Source organism: Odocoileus virginianus, chromosome 13 (genome assembly GCF_023699985.2).
Source record: "Odocoileus virginianus isolate 20LAN1187 ecotype Illinois chromosome 13, Ovbor_1.2, whole genome shotgun sequence".
NCBI classification, from domain to species: Eukaryota; Metazoa; Chordata; class Mammalia; order Artiodactyla; family Cervidae; genus Odocoileus; species Odocoileus virginianus.
In genome coordinates, this window is record NC_069686.1 from 65,691,390 (window position 1) to 65,711,587 (window position 20,198).

Consider the following 20,198-nt stretch of genomic DNA (forward strand, 5'->3'; position numbering starts at 1 on the left):
AACTGTTTGTCATGAATTGCCCTTGCTACTATTCTTTTAGTGAATTGTAGGCTCCTTTTGTATTTCAAGGTCTCCTGGGCTTAGCCACAAAATCACTCTGGGGTGGTTGGGACTAGTAGGGAAAATTCTTAAAGCTTATAATTACAGACTTAACTTTATTGACTTATTTCTTTGAATGGGCCTGTGGTTCAACTTTTGAGGTAATCTCTGTTCTCAGCAGGGTTTCCCTGGAGAAAACTAATCAGAGTGATTTCCAGGGGCCCTAGCATCCAGGAAACCCGGAACCTGCTGTCAGTCAGGGAATGACTTGGCCTGGCAGCCAGCCTGGAAGAAGTGAGTAGCTTCTCTGGCTGACTCTAGAGAAGACCTGGGGCTCATATGATATTTCTTTTCCAGTTGCTCTTGCAAGAAGTTGGTTTAAGGCTGTTTTTGAGAGTGACTTTACTGGTGATACTTCATCTTTGAAAACTGTGGCAGAAGGAAGCACAGTGAGGGGTGAATTGTCTCCTTTTTTGAGATGGGAGGTGATCCTTTTAGTCAAAATGGCTCATGTTGCTATTCCAGACTCTGATTAGGATTATGGGGGACTTTCCTGCCTCATCTTCTTTTTTAAATTATTTGAGAGAAAGTTTTTTACTCTTTTAATGTAAATTTATTTTATAGTAGAGTATAGTTGATCAACAATCTTGTGTTATTTTCAGGTGTACAGCAAAGTGATGCAGTTACACATATACGTATGGCCACTCTTTCTTTAGATTCTTTTCCCGAGTCGATTATTACACTGTATTGAGTAGAGTTCCCCGTGCCACACAGCAGGTCCTTGGTTACCTCTTTCACGTATCGCCGTCGTTGTCTAGTCAGTCGCTCAGCTTTTGTCCAACTCTTTGTGACCCTGTGGACCACAGCCAGCCAGGCTCCCCTGCCATGGAATCCTCCAGGGAAGAACACTGGAGAGGGTGGCCATGCCCTTCTCCAGTTTTACATACAGTAGTGTGTGTATGTTAATCCCAACCTCCTGATTTATCCCTCCCCCCTTCCCCCATGGTGACCATGATTTTGTTTCCTTGTCTGTGTGTCTATTTTTGTTTTTAAATAAGCTCATTTCTGTCATTTTTTCAAACTCCATGTATCAGTGATAGCATATGGTATTTGTCCTTCTCTCTCTGACTTGCCTCACTGGGTCTGACCACCCCCAAGTCCATCCATGTCGCTGCAGATTCCTGCCCCATCAATTGATGTGCTTTCAGGGGTACCTCCAGATGAGATGCAAAACAGTACTTCAGAGAATGCTTTGGGAAGACAGCTGGGCCACTCAGTCAACCACCTAGACCTGCGGTGGGAGTTGCCCCACTGCTCCACAGTTCTGTGGGCAACAGAAACAGGAATCGCTCAAGTGCTTGCTCGTTCCTTCTCCTTACCTGAATGAGAAATAACAACCACGTGGGGATTTCCGTAGAATACCCGTATACCACTCCACTGGGTGGAATCTTGTGCCTGCCACCATTCTGCTAGAAAGAAGGCAAATGCTTATTTTTGGCTGTGGTCTTGGGTGGGGTGGGGAACCTTTACAGAAAACCAAGATGAATATTACATATGCACTCCAATCCACACCCCAGGCACAAACATGCTGATTCTGGGAAAGATGTTTGCTAATGTCTAAATAGCACATGGATTAATAAAGGATTTTTATAGATATACATAATTCTAGATATAGCAAGCTGGGTTTTTTTTTGAAACTTGAAATAAATAATTTTTAAATTACTCAAAAAAGATCAAAAGCATTATGCATAATACACATAATAAATGAAAATTTATTTTAAATTATTCAATCAATACACAAATACATGTTTGCTAAAATTATTCAATAATAATCCTAGTGCTCTTCCTAGAGACAACTGACATTAGGCCACTGTGACACTTTCCTGGCCTCATTCAAGGCCATCACATACATTTAGGTACACTAGGGAACACCATGCAGGATCATCATCTGTGTATTTACATAAGCAGGGTTTCCTGCTGGCTCAAACAGTAAAGAATCTGCCTGCCATGCAGGAGACCTGGGTTACATTCCTGATGATCCACTGGCGCAGGGAATGACAACCCACTCTAGTATTCTTGTCTAGAGAATTCCATGGACAGGATAGCCTGGCAGGCTACAGTCACGGGGTTGCAAACAGTTAGACACAGTTGAGTAAGGAACACTTTCACTGTTTTCACTTTTTTTTTCTTTTTTATATAAGCAGTATACTTATATGTGTTATACCACCTGGGTGCTTGCTAGTTTTGGTTTTTTTGCATTTTTGCTTAATATATGCCATGGGAAACATGCCGTGTCAGTATAAATTGCATATGATTTTAAACTGCTATATTGTATTTTACTAATATTTTTAGTTTTTGTTTGTGTTATTGTTTTGTTTGCTGCTATTTTTATGTCTTTATTTCATCTGGAATTTGTTTGAGGTTTTGAGGTAGTATTGTAACTTTACTTTCCAAAATATTATTTCTATCTCCATTTATTTCATGGTTCTTTTTCTCCCTAGCTACTTAGAATTCCTGTATATGTGTGTGTGTGTGTGTGTGTGTGTGTGTGTGTATATATATATATATATATATATATATATAAGGTATGAAATCTCTCTATCTCTATACACAGAATGTGTTTCTGAAATGGATAACCAACAGAAACGTATTATGTAGCACATGTAACTCTGCTCAATGCTATGTGCCAGCCTGGATGGGCGGGGGGTTTGGGGGGAAATGGACATGTATGGCTGAGTCCCTTCACAATTCAGCCAAAAATATGACAACCTTGTTAATTGCATATGTCCCAATGCAAAAGTTTTTGGTGTTTAAAAGAATTAAAATAAAAAGATATTGAAAAAAAAGAAAGAAAAATATGTTTCTGAGTTTCCAGCTCTTTTTTTTTTATGACGTTTTCTTTCCAGGTCCTGTTTCAATGTCACTCTTATAGGGTATATTTTAATATTGAATGGAACTTCCCTCTCTGCCCCCTCCTCCCCCCGTCAACAAGGACAGCTGATTTCGCTGATTCCTTTACTTAACACTCTATTAACTATTAATAATTATTTTCTTTATGGTTCTTAGAATTAGCTTTTCATGTTATATGAAAATAATTTTTCTTGGGTTATTCTCTGGGATTTTATTGCATTAAGGAAAATAACTGTACATTGCTAAATTATATCAAAGCATGTTCCATCTATTCTAAATGAGTCAAGGTAAATTTTTCTATTTTCCTTTTTACAGTCATAGATCTTAAGTTAATTTCTAGATGTTTGGCTGTTTTTGTTGATGAATAAGATTCTTTTCTTGCTATCACATGGTCTACTTGGTTATTGTTGCTCTATAGGAACATTATTGATTTTGTATATTGATATTTATACCCATCCACATTCCTATATATTTATTTTGATTGTAATAGTTTGCCTTTTTTATTTTGGGAATTAGAACTAAGGATGGAGGTTCATAACACTGTACAGGAGGGGAAGATCAAAACTACCCCCAAGAAAAAGAAATTAAACAAGGCAAATGGTTGTCTGAGGAAGCCTGATAAATAGCTGAGAAAAGAGGAGATGTAAAAGCAAAGGAGGAGGGAAGACACACACCCAGCTCGATGCAGAGTCCAGCGGATGGCACGGGGAGGCGAGAAAGCCTTCTCAAGAGAGCACTGTAAAGAAATGGAGAAGAATAACAGATGAGAAAGACTAGATCTCTTCAAGAAAATTAGATACTAAGGGGACATATCATGCAAAGACGGGCACAATAAAGGATAGAAACAGGAAGGAGCTAACAGACATAGATTACACAGCGGAAGTGAGAAGTAGATTCACGGGGCCAGATCTGATAGACAGAGTGCCTGAAGAACTATGGATGGAGGTTCATGGCATTGTACAGGAGGCAGTGATCAAGACCATCCCCAAAAAGAGAAATGCAAGAAAGCAAAATGGATGTCTGAGGAGGCGTTACAAATAGCTGTGAAAAGAAGAGAAATGAAAAGCAAAGGAGAAATGGAAAGATATACCCATTTGAATGCAGAGTTCAAAGGAATAGCAAGGACAGATAAGAAAGCCTTCCTCAGTGATCAATGCAAAGAAATAGAGGAAAACAATAGAATGGGAAAGACTAGAGATCTCTTCAAGAAAATTAGAGATACCAAGGGAACATTTCATGCAAAGATGGGCACAATAAAGGATAGAAATGGTATGGACCTAACAGAAGCAGAAGATATTAAGAAGAGGTGGCAAGAATACACAGAAGAACTGTACAAAAAAGATCTTCATGACCCAGAAAATCACAATGGTGTGATCGCTCACCTAGAGCCAGACATCCTGGAATGTGAAGTCAGGTAGGCCTTAGGAAGCACCACTATGAACAAAGCTAGTGGAGGTGATGGAATTTCAGTTGAGCTATTTCAAATCCTGAAAGAAGATGCTGTGAAAGTGCCGCACTCAGTATGCCAGCAAATTTGGAAAACTCACCTGTGGCCACAGGACTGGAAAATATCAGTGTTCATTTCAATTCAAAAGAAGGGTAATGCCAAGAATGTTCAAACTACCCTATGATTGCACTCATTTTACATGCTAGAAAGGTCCATACAGTTGCACTCATATCACATGCTAGAGTTTATGCTCAAAGTCCTTCAAGGTAGTCTTCAACAGTATGTGAACCAAGAACTCCCAGATGTTCAAGCCTTATTTAGCAAAGGCAGAAGAGTCAGAGATCAAATTGCTGGCATCCATTGAATGGGAGAAAAAGCAAGAGAATTTCAGAGAAATACTTACTTCTGCTTCATTGTCTATGCTAAAGCCTTTGACTATGTGAATCCCAAGACTGTGGAATATTCTTAACGAGGTGGGAATACTAGTCTACAGTACCTGCCTCATGAGAAGCATGTGTGCAGGTCAAGAAACAACAGTTAGAACCCCACATGGAACAATGGACTGGTCCCACGTTGGGAAAGGAGTCAGTCAAGAGTGTACATTGTCACCCTGCTTTCTTACTTCTAATCTCAGTGCATCATGTGAAGTGCCTGGTTGTCTGCATCACAAGGTAGAGCCATGATTGCCAGGAGAAATACCAGATGACCTCACCTATGCAGATGACACCACCCTTATGGCAGAAAGTGAAGAGGAACTAAAGAGCCTCTTGACGAAGGTGAAAGAGGAGAGTGAAAAAGTTAGCTTAAAGCTCAGCATTCAAAAAATAAGATCATGGCATTCAGACTCATCATTTCATGGCAATAGATGGGGAAGAAATGGAAACAGTGACAGATTTTATTTTCTTGGGCTCCAAAATCACTGCGGACAGTGACTGCAGCCATGAAATTAAAAGGCGCTTACTTCTCCTTGGAAGGGAAAGCTATGACAAACCTATGCTGTGTGCTCAGTCACTTCAGTCTTGTCTGACTTTTTGCCACCTATGGACTGTAGCCCACCAGGCTCCTCTGTCCATGGGATTCTCCAGGGAAGAATACTGGGGTGGGTTGCCATGCCCTTCTCCAGGGGATCTTCCCAACACAGGAATCACAAACATAGACAGTATGTTAAAAAGCAGAGACATCAGTTGGTCTACAAAGGTCCCATATAGTCAAAGCTATGATTTTTCCACTAGTCATGGACCATAAAGAGAGATGGACCATAAAGAAGGCTGAGTGTCAAAGAATTGATGCTTTCAAACTGTGATGCTGGAGAAGACTCTTGAGAGTCCTATGGAGTGCAAGGAGATCCAACCAGTCCATCCTAAAGGAAATCACTCCTGAATACTCATTGGAAGGACTGATGCTGAAATGAAGCTCCAATACTTTGGCCTCTAATGCCAGAAGCTGACTCCTAGGAAAACACCCTGATGCTGGGAAAGATTGAAGGCAGGAGGAGAAAGGGACAACAGAGGACGAGATGGTTGGATTGAATTACCAATTCTACGGACATGTGTTTGAACAAACTCTGGGAGGTAGTGAAAGACAGGGAAGCCTGGCGCACTTCAGTTCATGAAGTCAGAAAGAGTCAGACATGACTGAGCAACTGAAAAACAACAGCAACAAAATCCCCATTTTACTTTGTAGACATCGAGTTAGCGCCACCTGCATTATTTCGTAGTGTGTGTTTATTGATTCCTAAGCAAGCAATCTCTGCATCTAGCAAAAGGTAAGCAGACACATGCCTTATCCTTAAGGAAATGAGATTTTGGAATTAAAACCTCCACTGGGATTTCCTTCTGGTACCCAAATTCTGCCAATTGAAGGGGCAGGCACGAAAGAAAAAGTCACTGATGGTTAGCACGTTTGTTTTGTTTTAACAAGTACATGCTAAACATGCTGCTGCTGTAGAATTTGAAATCTGGGTAGAAATGCATCTGCACTTCACTCAACTCTTGACTTTAGGCAAAGTGATTTGTATAGATAACAGCTGCTTCAAGTTCAAGGAGAGAGGAAGAGTGAGAGGGAGAGTGTGACACTGCGTATTTTTGTGAAACAGGACCCTGACCTGACACATTCAGTGTTGTTCCAGAAAAAAAGGTCCTCAGCAAAGGAGTTTTGTTTGAATGTGTGTGACCCAGACTGCAGGCACACGTGGGAGAAACAGAGGCTCTTGTTCAGGGAGGGCACGAGCAGTTGAGATGTTTCTCTGAAAGCAATGAGCATTTGTTGAGCTGACACAGGGTGATTTTCTAAGAGATTTAGAATGATGGTGGTAACTTTTTTAAGAGTTGATTCATACTCAGTCCAAGGAAACATCATCATAATGAAGTCACTTGATACCAAGGGCCAACAGAAGAGATTCGTATACAATTGCTTCTATGTAGGCTGGTGAACTAATAGTTTAGTCTGTCGAGAAGATTGATATGGAAGAGAGAATAAATGCACATGTATATATTACTTGGTGGGAGAATCCACGGAAAGATGAGAACAAGAAAGTGGAAGCAGTGGTTAGTTGTAGTACTGACCCAAATTGTTGCCAAAAGTGGGGTCTGGCTGCTCACTGCTTGAAAGTCAGTAGTGGAGAGGAAAGTTGGTAGAAAGGAAAGTTTTCCTTATTTTGGAGGTTGCCAGCTTGGGGAGAGGGCAGACTCCTGTCCAAAGTGACAATCAGTGCTCAGAAACTTAATGGGGAGGCTCAGGCGCGTGCAGGCAGAGGGAGAGGGCTACCTGCGAGGCAGCAGTCAGTTCTGACGGTCACTTGAGATTGGTCACGTAGTGGTCTGACTAGCATCATCTTGATTGAGTACAGTTACCTTCAGTTCTGGGTGGATCTGTTCCCATTTCTCTGGGACCAGTTCTCCAAGTTGGGATAACGTACGCAGTGGCTACCATCTGCTCGTCATGCAGTGAACTCCCAGCTGCTGGGGGTTCAGTCTGCATAGGCAGCGCGTAGGAGCCGGCTCAGAGTACCACCATATGCCTTCAGAAGGGACGAAGGTCCCGGACTTTGTTCAGTGGCTAAACTATTATTTTGTCCTGTTTGACTGCTTTCCTTTCTTTCTGCATCTTCTCACTTCTCTGATTAAACTTATTCTGCGACTGAAGTTTTTCTACAGACAAAGGCAGGCAGAGGACATGGGGCGGGGGAGGAAGGACCATAGATCCCCACTCCATTTCAAAATAGTCTGATCAAATAGCTCATTTTAGGATTTTTAGGGCTTTGAAGGTATCCAGGCGTTGAAGGTCAAGAGATCCCAGTCTGACTCCTGGCTCTGGAATTGATTCTTGACTTTGGCCAAAGCAATTTCTCTGTCACTAAGTTTCCTCAACTCTGTAATGTGAATAATATGAAGAATTTCTTCTATCCCAATGAATATTAAATGAGTTAATTATACAGTTTCTAGCATACAGTATGTTTGAATTTTTTTTTTTTTAGAATTAGAGGCATTGTTCTAATTCTTAAACACCTTGCTTAATCTAGATTAAGTGCAAGCCTCAGAAACATAATCTCAGCTACTTTAAGAATAACTTCTTTTTATTGCTATGCTTCTTGTTGTTCTTCTCCCAACTTTATGGTAAACTCTAGGCAAGAATCAGATACATAAGATAAAAATATATGAGAGCAACAGTTGAAAATTCAAACACCTTCAAGGGCCAGAAAGGCAGTCTGAAAGAACGCAGCTGTGCTGATAGGGAATGGGGCCAAGTGGGCATTCCTCATCCTGTCATAAAGGGACTGATCCCAGGGCAGCTTAGCTTTGTCAAGCAGGGAAGTAGCTTTTTCATTAACCGGTCTTCAGAGTTTTCAATGGAAAACTTACTAGAAATTTTTAAATTGTCCATGTTTATTTATTTCTTTACTCTGGGCCAAGCCCAGTGCCAAAATAAGGGTATAGTCTTTTTTGCTTTTAAGTTGGAGTTTAGTTGATTCACAAAGCTGTGTTAGTTCTAGGTGTCCAGCAGTGATCAGTTATACACATGCATGTTTTTCAGATCCTCTTCTGTTATAGGTCATTGCAAAGCATCGCGTGTACTTCCCTGAGCTACAGAGCAGGCCCTTGCTGGTTGCCTATTGTATATAGTCGTGTGTATGTATCCACAGGGTCACCAAGAGTGGGCATGACTGAAGCTGCTGAGCACACACCCACAAAAACGTAAGCAAGTATTTACTGGGGCTCCTGCCGTAGGAGAGAGCGAGAACAAGTAACGCGTCCCCTTGCTCGCTTCCTGGGTAGGGATCTAGCTGGTTTCCTATGTGGGGTGAGGGGAGGGGCAGGTCCAGGAGTCAGGCCAGAGGGATGGCTTAGGTGGAATCAGTCCTGAACATTCACTGAGGACTGAGGCTGAAGCTGAAGCTCCAGTACTTTTCCTCTTGATGCCAAGAGATGACTCAGGAAAAGCCCTTGATTCTGGGAAATACTGAGGGCAAGAGGAGAAGGGGGTGACAGAGGATGAGATGGTTGGATGCATCGTTGACTCAATGGACATGAGTTTGAGCAAACTCTGGGAGACAGTAAGGACAGGGAAGCCTGACATGCTGCAGTCCATGGGGTCACAAAGAATCAGACACAGTGGAGTGACTGAACTGAATAGATGGTGTTGTATGCAGGAGGCATGCACAGTACCCTGTTCTAATTCTTCAGAAGTGGCAGTTGGGTTCTTTTGGTTTTGTTGTATCTTGTTGTCCATAAATTTGGAGTGGGAAGTGGCAACCCATTTCATTATTCTTGCCTGGAGAATCCCGTGGACAGAGAAGCTTGCTAGGCTATAGTGCATGGGGTCACAAATAGTCAGACCCAGTGAGCAACTGAGCACACAGCCACATCCGTCATTTGCCCCAGTTGTGAACACACACAGTTATTTTCAGTCCCTTGAAGTTTCTTCGTACTTTGTTGCTTCAGGAAACATTTCTCCAGGTGCAAGCACTGCAGCAAGTGATCATCCCAGGTCCCGGCTTTTCTCATTTTGAGGAATTGAAGCAAGGGTGAGACAAATTCAAGACGTGGCTCTTAGTGTGGGGAGAGGCTGATGGATCCAAAGATAATTAAGGGTGCAGATGAATAGGACAGGACTGAGGGAGGACTGTGAGTGAGAAAGGGGACTGAAGATCGTGGCAGCATTTTCTGTACAGTATTCAAGTTTCAGGGAAGATTCACACCTCCACCAACACAACGCAAAACAGGTGACCTTGTCAGAAAAGGGAACGTGCTTACCACCTGATTGGGCATGACTGTGTGGGTGGGGAGCATCTTTCTCGAAGCACTCTATTCTTAGTCTACAATATTACCTCTCCATAAGAAAAAGGAGCCTAACCTCTAGTTTTTCTTCTTCTTAAAGAATAAAAACCAGCGAGGCGAAAATGAAAATTTAATTCATTGCACAATTTGGTTCATATTCATTGTGTCATTGTGTTTTACTAGCATGTGCAATTGAAATGACCCCCTTATTTGGGGTCATTCTCACCATCCTTTATATGTCTCAAACACCGAGGAGTGTATTTCTGCTAGAAACACCACCCTAGTCACTTCTTCATTTATAAATGTGTTGACTAAGTCACACACAAGCAAATGTGTAATAGATCCTGCATTCTCCACCTCTGCTTAGAAGAAAAATGCCACTAACAAGATATATGAAGAATTATACAAATCCGCCACAGGGAGTGACTGCAAAATAAGGGGAAAAATAAAATAAAACATTTGCCTACATAAATTTTCCTCTTTTTATTCTACACCATCTCTAGGAAAGAAATGATGAACCTTTCTTCATGATCTGCTTCTGTTTATAATTGATTTATCTTGTGGTTAAAAGGAGATTTACTCACTAAAATTGAGACAGACAGGAGAAAACAGTTTGGGTTTGACCTTCTGGCCTGCTTGGGTATCACTTATCAGAACTGAAAACAGTGGAGTTCTATCACTTCTTCAGAATAAAACACTAGATTAATTCTTTAGAAACATTTTTGTCTCAATCTTGCAGAGGCAGCCAGTGGATACTGTACATATATTTACGGATCTGATAGCCTGGTGTGATTCAGAGATGGCAGAATTCTCCTCACTTCCAACTCTTTTGCTTTTTGAAAATCTTTTTTATGTGTTTATTTTTATTTGTTTATATAGCTGTACCAGGTCTTAGTTGCAACATGTGGAAACTAGTTCCTTGACCTGGGATTGAACCCTGTATCCCTGATTGGGAGCTGGGAGTCTCAGCCACTGAACCACCAGGGAAGTCCCTCAACCCTATTGCTAATTAACATCTTGTCCACCCTGCCAGGCTGACAGATTTTTTTTTCACATTATATATTCATTTATCTAACTTACAGCTTTGTTTCTTATTTATTGTGATATTCCTGGTCAGAGATAACATATTTAGAATTCACATTTGTATCCACTTTGATATGAATATATTTTTATCCGGTCATTTGCTGGACCAGGATTTAATAAAATTATAGCATGGATGACTACAAATAAATGAGGCTCAGAAAGGAGAGATGATTTATACAATATATAAATACCACCTCATTACTGCCATTGTTTTCCAACTTGCCTTTTCTCCATTAGGACACTCTGTAGACCTTGGAGACTTCAATGTGTCCTCCATTTTTCCACTTCTATGGGCTTTAGGCCAAAGCATTGAATTTGAAATAGAATTTGTGTTTTGTATGGACAGGTTCACTCTGTATCCTCTCTGAACTCTCCCAGAATTCCCAACACCAGATCAATATCTACTGATGAAATTTGGCTTAATTCTTGGCTTATTGTCTCTCTGCACACATTTTTCTAATATCCTCTGGTTTAGGTTGGTAGAATTCTAGGTTTCCAACAGTGACTAAACACTCTGTCACTTTGAATCTCCTCTGTTCCTGATTAATTTGCAAAAAGCGTTGCAACTCTTTCTGAAGCTTTCAAGATGTACCCTCAGGAGACAGCTGGGTTGCAATTCTTTTCTGCATTCCAGAGGAAGAAATTTATTTTCCAAATAATGATTTGGGGGTAATCACTGGGAGATATATATACACATACATGCATGCACACACACATAGACTACTAGTTCTAATCATTGTGAGGCTCAAGAGAAAAGAACAATGATTAAGGATGAAGCATATTCCATAATCTTAACTAAGCCTTGTAAATAAACACATGAAATAGACTGATTCTAATTTTAGAGATGAAGGAGCTGAGGCTTAGGGGATTTAGTCATTATGTGGTCATTATGGTCCTTAGGTCTAATGGCTATTGGCATGGAGTTTGACGCCATGTCTGTCTGGTCCTGACATCCGTCTCTTTATAGTGCTTGACACAGTGCTGCATAAGCTTTCCAAAGTGAAAGTTGCTCGGTCGTGCCTGACTCTGTGACCCCATGGACTGTAGCCTACCAGGCTCTTCTATCCATGGAATTCTCCAAGCAAGAATACTGGAGTGGTAGCCATGCCCTCCTCCGGGGGATCTTCCTCCCCCAGAGACCAGAGCCAGGTCTCTGCACTGCAGGCAGATTCTTTACCCTTTGAGCCACCGGGAAAGCCCGAGCTTTACAAAGCTTGTTGCCTTTTCTAACTCAGTGCACCAAACAGCTTGCTTCTGACATTGCCAGAGGGACAGCCCCACTCTGTGCATTCACCTCAGATAAGTGTCTGCTGTATACAAAGAGTGGGGCTTCCCTGTGGCTCAGCTGGTGAAGAATCCTCCTGCAATGCGGGAGACCTGGGTTCAATCCCTGGATTGGGAAGATCCCCTGGAAAAAGGAAAGGCTTCCCACTCCAGTATTTTGGCCGGGTGAATTCCATGGACTGTATAGTCCATGGGGTCACAAAGAGCCAGACACAAGTGAGTAACTTTCACATCACTTTAGAGGAAGAATACATTTTATTTCATTTGCAAGGAGCCCAGTCATCTGAAGTTTCTATGTTAAACATGTCAAGTGGAAGATTCCACATGAACCATTGTTTTGTATTGTATTTATTTATTTATTGAGTGGGAGAGTACTTTTTCCAGCCTGGAAACACATGCCCTTTTCCCCAGGTTCTTTGAATTCCTAATCTGGAAACTTTAATTATTTATTTTTTTCCCACTGGAAACTTTAATAGAAAAGTCCAATACATCATGCCAACAGATTATTAATTAACTATTATCAGTTTGGGGATATTAAACCTCAAAAATGTGAGCACTGTACCTTATATTTTTTCTCCTTTTATTTTCACCGCTCAGGGGGAACATCATCAAGACAGAAAGGCTTCCTAGGATGCATACGCTCCTTACACTTGAATGGGCAAAAGCTGGACCTGGAGGAGAGGGCGAAGGCCGCCTCTGGAGCTCGGCCGGGATGCCCGGGCCACTGCAGCAGTTACGGCAGCATCTGCCACAATGGGGGCGAGTGTGTGGAGAAGCACAGTGGATACTTCTGCGACTGCGCCAGCTCACCATATGAAGGGCCCTTTTGCAAGAAAGGTACAGTAGAAATCTACGTTTTCCCCACAGGTTGTGTTTTACTGCCTACAGATTGTAGTCATGTCACAGGAAACTCGTGCCCTTAGAGAGTCCTCAAACATTCATTGACTCTCCCTCAATTTCCCTCTCTGCAGACTCTCTGGATTGCTTCTCAACATAATTACATATGCACATCCTTCATGTGTGCGGTGGAGAAGGAAATGGCAACCCACTCCAGTGTTCTTGCCTAGAGAATCCGTGGACAGAGGGGCCTGGTGGGCTACAGTCCATGGAGTCGCACAGAGTCGGACACGGCTGAAGTGACTTAGCATGCATGCATGCATTGGAGAAGGCAATGGCAACCCACTCCAGTGTTCTTGCCTGGAGAATCCCAGGGACGGGGGAGCCTGGTGGGCTGCCGTCTCTGGGGTCGCACAGAGTCGGACACGACTGAAGCTTCTCAGCAGCAGCAGCAGCAGGTGTGTGGTTACGGGCAGTTCAGTTGAGCAGCGTAGATAGTAACAGGAGAGCACGCTTGATGTGGCCTGGAGCCAGCTCAGCCCTGGGAGAGGTGGACTGTCATTTCTGTTGTGCTAACTTCCCTAATTCCAATTTCTTCATCCACAAATGTGATCAAATAATCATAGAGTCTGCCCTGGAAAACCTTTAGAGACGTTGAAGCCATCATGAATCATTTTTCCAATAGAGAGAGTAGAGGTAAGTTAATAACATCCATATCATGTATTTAAAAAAATAAAATCTCTCAGTTCTGAAGGTGATGTGAGTGGTGTCTGAGGCTTTAAAAGCCTTGCCCAAAGATTCACATTTAGCTCCAAGGGGGCCAAGAATGGGGCACAGGGGTCAAAACCCCTGCCCTAGTGCCTAAATTAATTTCAATGACTAAAGCTAATCATGTTGGATACACAGACTTGAACAAGGAATGATGCTTATGGCGTAAATTCTCTAGAGAAATTAAATCTGACTACAAACTATAAAAATTCACAATTCAGTATCAATACCTAGTGTTTTTCAACTAGAAGGACAGACAATTTGGTCTATTGTCAATCTTTGCAGAATCTTCTAAAGTTTATTCTATTGATGGAAAATAAAGATTGTTGGACAAAGAATGTAAACATTAGTTCAAGAGCAGCATTTAAACTATTAAAATAAAATGTTTTAATCACTTTGAAACACCATTTACATACAAACAATGATAGGAATTACAAATAATTCTTGTCGGTTCATGAAAACACATCTTTCAAGCACCACTAACAAACAATGTTTTATTTCATTCAACTTACTCTTAGAATTTAAAAATAATAGGAAAACAACAACAACCACCACAACACTCAATGCTCTCTTTAAAAGGCTGTAATTTAAGCTCTTCATTCATTGATGCTGGCCTCCTCCCCAGTCAGTTAGCATCATTTGCTTGTTGTTGCTGGAAAACACTGTGCTCCTTGGGAGAAAATTACCGGTACAAATTTTAGGGCCAGCAGAGTGGCAGGCCTGCATGGAAGATTGAACTAAAGCAGGTCCTGTGTTGGTAGGCTGTTCATGTGAGCTCCTGGGTTTTAACATTGGTGGAAGTCTCTGGAATAATCTCCCCTGAAATTTGTAATGCCACCCTTAGACTGGCTCTACATGCTAGAAGAAGCAAATGCAGAATAAACACCCTCAAGTCCAAGTCCCTAAAACCTGCTAGCATTATTTTACAAGATCTATAACCAAGTGTTTGTTTGGGAAAAAATAAAATATGAAGAAAAATTATAGAACTCTATGCATTTCTCCAGAGACATTTTTCAAACATTTCATAGATCATCTCACTCTAAATTTAGCCTAATTTCCCATTGGCTCCTTTCTCTGAAAAAACTCCTATTCATTATCTTCTGTCCATGCCACTGCATCTTTTGACTGTATTTCTTGAAATATCTGCTGTGCTCTCTCCCCACGTTTTAGTGTGATCTATAAGAAAAATGGACAAATATGTACTTAGCCTTTTCAGCTTGCTTCATATTTCACTGTTTGTGAACTTTCTCTCCATCTCATAAATCTAAGGAAATAATTCCCTTTATAGTCTGCAGTTGCAAAGAATGTAAGATGAACCTTTTAACTGCATCTTTGAGCCATGGCAGTTGACTCTGGGAAATGTGGCTTTGGACTGAAATGGGAACCCTTAGCTCCAAGATGGTCCTAGACAAGGCTGTTCTCTATTGGAGGAGGTTTCTATGCTAGCCTTCCATGTATATTTTAGGGGATGCAAATCTTGTAAATATCTAGTGTGGAATTAAGGACATTTGTCCATGACCAGTGACTGGTCTAGAACCACCACCTATTGACCCACTTTATGTTTCTGATCTGGATATAAACAAGTAATAATCACAAATTAGCTAGTACTTATGGACTGCAGCATTTATTCCTTATGCCCAAGGTTTGAAGGAAGAAGTAATGTTGCATTTAACACGTGAGAACTCTGACAGTCATATTGGTTTAGTGACTTACACTTTTTGACCCTAATTTCATCCTGAACAAGAATGTGGTAATAGGATTCAAATACATAAGGTTTTTTTATTGTTTTGTTTATGTATTTCTCTTTATTTTTATTATTGAGATGTAATTTACATACCCAAAATTTATGCTTCTAAAATGTGCAATTCAGTTTTTTTTTTAATATATTTACAAAGTTACACAACCATTAGCACTCCATAATACATTAATAAAATGGAATAGACAGAATTTCTCAGCTACACTAAAGGCAAAGAAAAGAACTACAAGAAAATTGGATTTTCTTTTTGGTAGTTGTTTTTGAATGATTAGATTGGTTTTTATTTTTCTAGATTTCTGAGTATATTTTCAAATAGAATTCCAAATATATTATCTAATGTTTTTAATAAGCATTCCTATATAATTCAGTTTTAATGATTGCAGTATATTCCATCTGGTGGAATTGCTTCTGTGTATTTAACCCATTTGATCACTGGCGCATTTTAGTGAAGCGATAGTAGGACTCCAGTACCAGACCTCCCTGTGTTCAGATTCTGGCTCATCTACAGTCTACACTGTGTGATGCTGTTTGTGTAATTCAACCTCATGATTCTATGGTCTTGTCACCTGTAATATGTTAAAAATTTAGAAATTCTACATGAAAGTCTGTTGTGGAAATTTAACAAGCACTTCACATAGCAATTGAGGTCATGCCTGGCATATAAAGTGTCAGTAAATTGCCTGTATCATTATTTGGGAATTTTAGATTACCCCAAATTTTGTACATAAATAATGCTATGATAAGCATATGTATTGATTATTCCCTTATTAATGGAATTTCAGTGAAAAATGGTATACATATATTTAGTAATTTAACAATTGTCAAAAACTTATTGAAAAAATGATATGTTATTTACCTTTCTGCCAACTTATATTTTTTTTTTTTACTTTTTATTGCAGAAAAATTAAATTATGTACTGCAATAGAGAGAAAGGTTTCAGAACTTCCATTCATCCCTCACTTAGCTTCAACTGTTATTAACTCATGATTATTTTTATTTCATCTATAGGCTATCATCCCTCCTCCTCTTTTATTATAGTGAAGCAAATTCCAGGTATCATATAAGTTCTTCTGTAAATATTATGATATGTATTGTTAAAAGATAAGAACTCATAAAAACATGTATCCACAAGACTGGTAAAAATTTCATGATTTTTGAATAGTGTGAAATATCCACTCAGCATTCAAATTTTCATTTCTTTCATTTATTTTCAGTTTGTTTGAAGTTTTTCTAAATCAAGTACAGCCTGACTGAGCCTATAGAACTGCTAGCCTATTCATTAAGGCCTAATCTTTATACTTACTCTAATTCTGAATCTACTTTTATTATTAAGACCAGTTGTTTACTGAGTTCCTGCTGTGTGCTGTTCCTTTCCATCCTTTCTCCCAACCCTTCTCCTCTCCATGAGACTGAATTCGTTCCTGTCTGTGTTAGCCGGAGCTTGAGAGAGTCACTTGAGAGAGCAGGAGAAGGCCATAGCAGGGTCCAGGCGCAGGTTAATCTGCTCTGAGGCTACCAGGGCACAAGTCCTCAGCAGCATCACCTGGTCTCCCAGCACCGCCTCTGAATCCCTTACACATTTTCACACCTAGTCATTACCAAGCTCCTCTTCCAAGTCTTCTCAGGCTGCTCCTGACCACAGAAGGATCCCCCTCTGGGATTCACCGTCTTTGTCATTCACACATCACATCCAAGGCCACGTCCCACCAGTCTTATTTCTTTCTCATGTGTCCTGTCTTCTCAAAATCTAATTGGCACAGTTCTTTCAATGAGGTAGGTGCTGAAAGGATGTTGCTAATGTTGATTGTTGTGATCCTGGAGTTTTATGATGATTATTAATAATAATCACCTTCAAGTGAAGATTTTTCTGCCATTTAGCCCAATGGTTTCAGATGTTCAGATTAATCAGAGGGCTTAAATATGATCAGAGAGCTCAAACTCTTAGATTATAAAAGAGGAGAAACAGAGAATAAATCAAATTCATGTGTTTTGATGAATTAAAGTTGAAATTCACAATGTCTAAGTAATAAAAATAGTTATAACTGAGGCTAGGGGAGGAGGAAAGACAGAAATTTGATAAGACAACTCTAGTTTTAAAAGTGTTTTTCATTTTAATTTACTGTCCTAAGTATAAAGAAAAATGTAATATGAATGAATGTGCATTTATATACTTAGTATTTAATATACAGAATGATCTGAATTATACTTATATTTGAACACACACACAAACATCCCATAAAGGCCATTACTCTTTTAAGTAGGAGATAGTAGGTCAAAATGCAGGCCACATGTCCCTGAAAAGAGTCACTTTATGAAAAGAGCTTGAAAACAAAGAAGAAACGTGCTTGAGTGAAGCTGATGACCAGCTAGAACCCTCCCAGCGACCAGTGTCTGTGAATATCTGTAATGAGGAGTACTGATGCTGTTCTAATCTGCATGATAAATACAGAACACTTTCTCTTGAACTTTTAGTGAAAAAGGAACTGGTATTCCCAACCTGCTAAGCAATATGCATAAATATGCCACTTTAATTTTCTTTTGACACCATTACAAACTGCTATAGAAGTTTCACAAAAGTAGAACAAATCTGCAATGGAATTAGGACGCAAAGCCAGGTTGATTATGTTTTAGGTGCCACCAATTCAATCAGGGAACTTCATGGGGATAGTCAACCTATCATTCAGGAAAAAGAGAAATTAATCATGTAATATAGATGTAGATTTGCATGTTTTCCTTTAACCAAAAAAGACCTATTACATATCAGGGAACTATACTCAATATTTTGTAAAAACCTATAAGGGAAAAGAATTTGAAAAGAATAGATGCACATGTATGTATAACGGAATCACTGCCGTACACCTGAAACTAACACAATATTGTAAATCAACTGTGCTTCACTGAAATAAGTAAAATAAAATAATTGATCCAGGAGTTGGATACCTGTGCCTCTCCTACTGTTTCCACAGCCTTCCCCGCCTCCATTTCTGTTGGTCCTCACCCTTAATGCAATACCACAGAGAATTGCTTTCTCTCCCAGGATCCTACTCTCAGTAGTTTTGTGCCCACTCAACATCCTCCTGACCCACGAGAAAAACATAAAAATTGTAAGGATTTCAGTTTTGAAGGGAAGATAACCCCAAGGCAATTTCTTCCTACTGTGCAGTAGGTAGGGACATCTCATCTTTGTTTCTAAAGAAATCAGCCTGGCACATGGTAGTTATTCTGCAAATATATGTGAAACTGGACCCACATTTCACGGTGCACATCTGAGCTCTCTCTTCTAGCTGTGCAACCTTGTTCAAGGTGCTTAACCCCAACAAGCCTCATGTTTCTCCTTTGTAAATAGGAATGATGATATCTGCCGGTTTAAAATTATTGTAGGAAGCATAGTCTATAATTCATGTTATCTTCACACAGTGACCGATGTGTAGAAATGAACAGTAAACAAGCAATGATGGGTCTCCTGAATGTTTCAATGTGTGCTTTCCTCTCTGATGTTTTGCAGAGGTTTCTGCTGTTTTTGAGGCTGGCACTTCAGTGACTTACATGTTTCAAGAACCCTACCCAGTGACCAAGAATGTGAGCCTCTCTTCCTCAGCGATTTACGTGGATGCAGCCCTATCCAAAGAAAACATTGCATTGAGCTTTGTGACAGCCCAGGCACCCAGCCTCTTGCTGTATATCAATTCTTCTTCTCAGGGCTTCCTGGCTGTCCTGCTCTGCGAGAATGGTGAGTTCCGATTGCATAAAGCCCGTGGAGTGTCCTTCTGGACTGGAGGGCCAGTGCATGCCCTCCAGAGCGCTGCATAATTTCAGGTTTAGTTTGGTCCCACTGGGCAGCTTATCTCCAGATCTCCAGACCAACCTTTGGTTGTGCTTTCCCTAATGAGTTTCATTGGTACTCAGGTCCCGTGTCAATTCGCTGCTGAAGTTGCAAACGTATTGATTTTAATTTACTTTAATTATGTAGCAGTCATTCTTTATTATTTATTCTGTGCTGGAATCCATTAAGAATAAAGGAGACCATCAGCATGTCTGAATTTCAGAAGGGCACGTATCACATATATCCTGTCCTCTATGCTGCAGGATCCTTTACTGAGGGCTGTTAAAACAATTGGCAAAAATGCAGGCTGTATTAATAGATGGTGATTGCCTCGGTCTTAAAGAGAAGCGATATAAGTGAGTCATAACCTTGTGCAGTATGGGGCTGGGTGCCAGGAATCAGGTGTTGGAAAGAATGTGGCAAAATGAAATATGCAAAGATTAGAAGAATAAAGGGATGAGAATCCAGTTCATACAAGGAATGTTGACGGACATCAACATTGAACATTTTGATGTCTGTTAGCAGAAGCCAGGTTCCCTCCTCATATGACTTAATTCCACCCTGCAGTGATGAGAATCATTTATGCAGTCATGGCCAAGGATACTTTGAGATCAAAATCCTAGAGAATGGTTAGAACAGTCCAACAGGGCAGAGGTGGAGAACCATATATTGTGTTCTCAAGAACTCTTTCTTATGGTCAAGAATGTCTTTCTTCTCTTGTAACCTGCAGTATAGGGAGATGAGTTTGGGCTTTTGAACCACCCATCACAGGGATGGACTCTGGGGGTGGGGGTGGTGGCATACAGGAAGCCAGGGGTATACTCTGTGCCCTCTTTAGACCTTAGATGGAAACTCTAGAAATTTCTCTTCCTTTATTTTCCTTGCATTTATTCTTCTGTGTATCATCTTGCTTTCCAGCTTTTTATGACATGGAAAATTAAGAATAATGTTCAGACAATGGTTTGAATCAGGCCT

At 40.4% G+C, this 20,198-nt stretch overlaps 1 protein-coding gene across 2 annotated transcripts in view; it reads left to right on the top strand.

Annotated features, from left to right (window-relative positions):
• Positions 1-20,198, top strand: part of CNTNAP5 (contactin associated protein family member 5) — a 1,008,111-nt gene that overhangs the window by 835,467 nt on the left and 152,446 nt on the right. For both annotated transcript variants that reach the window (XM_070476362.1, XM_070476363.1), the window contains 2 exons: positions 12,637-12,876; positions 18,906-19,130. In XM_070476362.1, the coding sequence (XP_070332463.1) occupies positions 12,637-12,876; positions 18,906-19,130 (465 nt within the window). The remainder of the gene's footprint in view (positions 1-12,636; positions 12,877-18,905; positions 19,131-20,198) is intronic.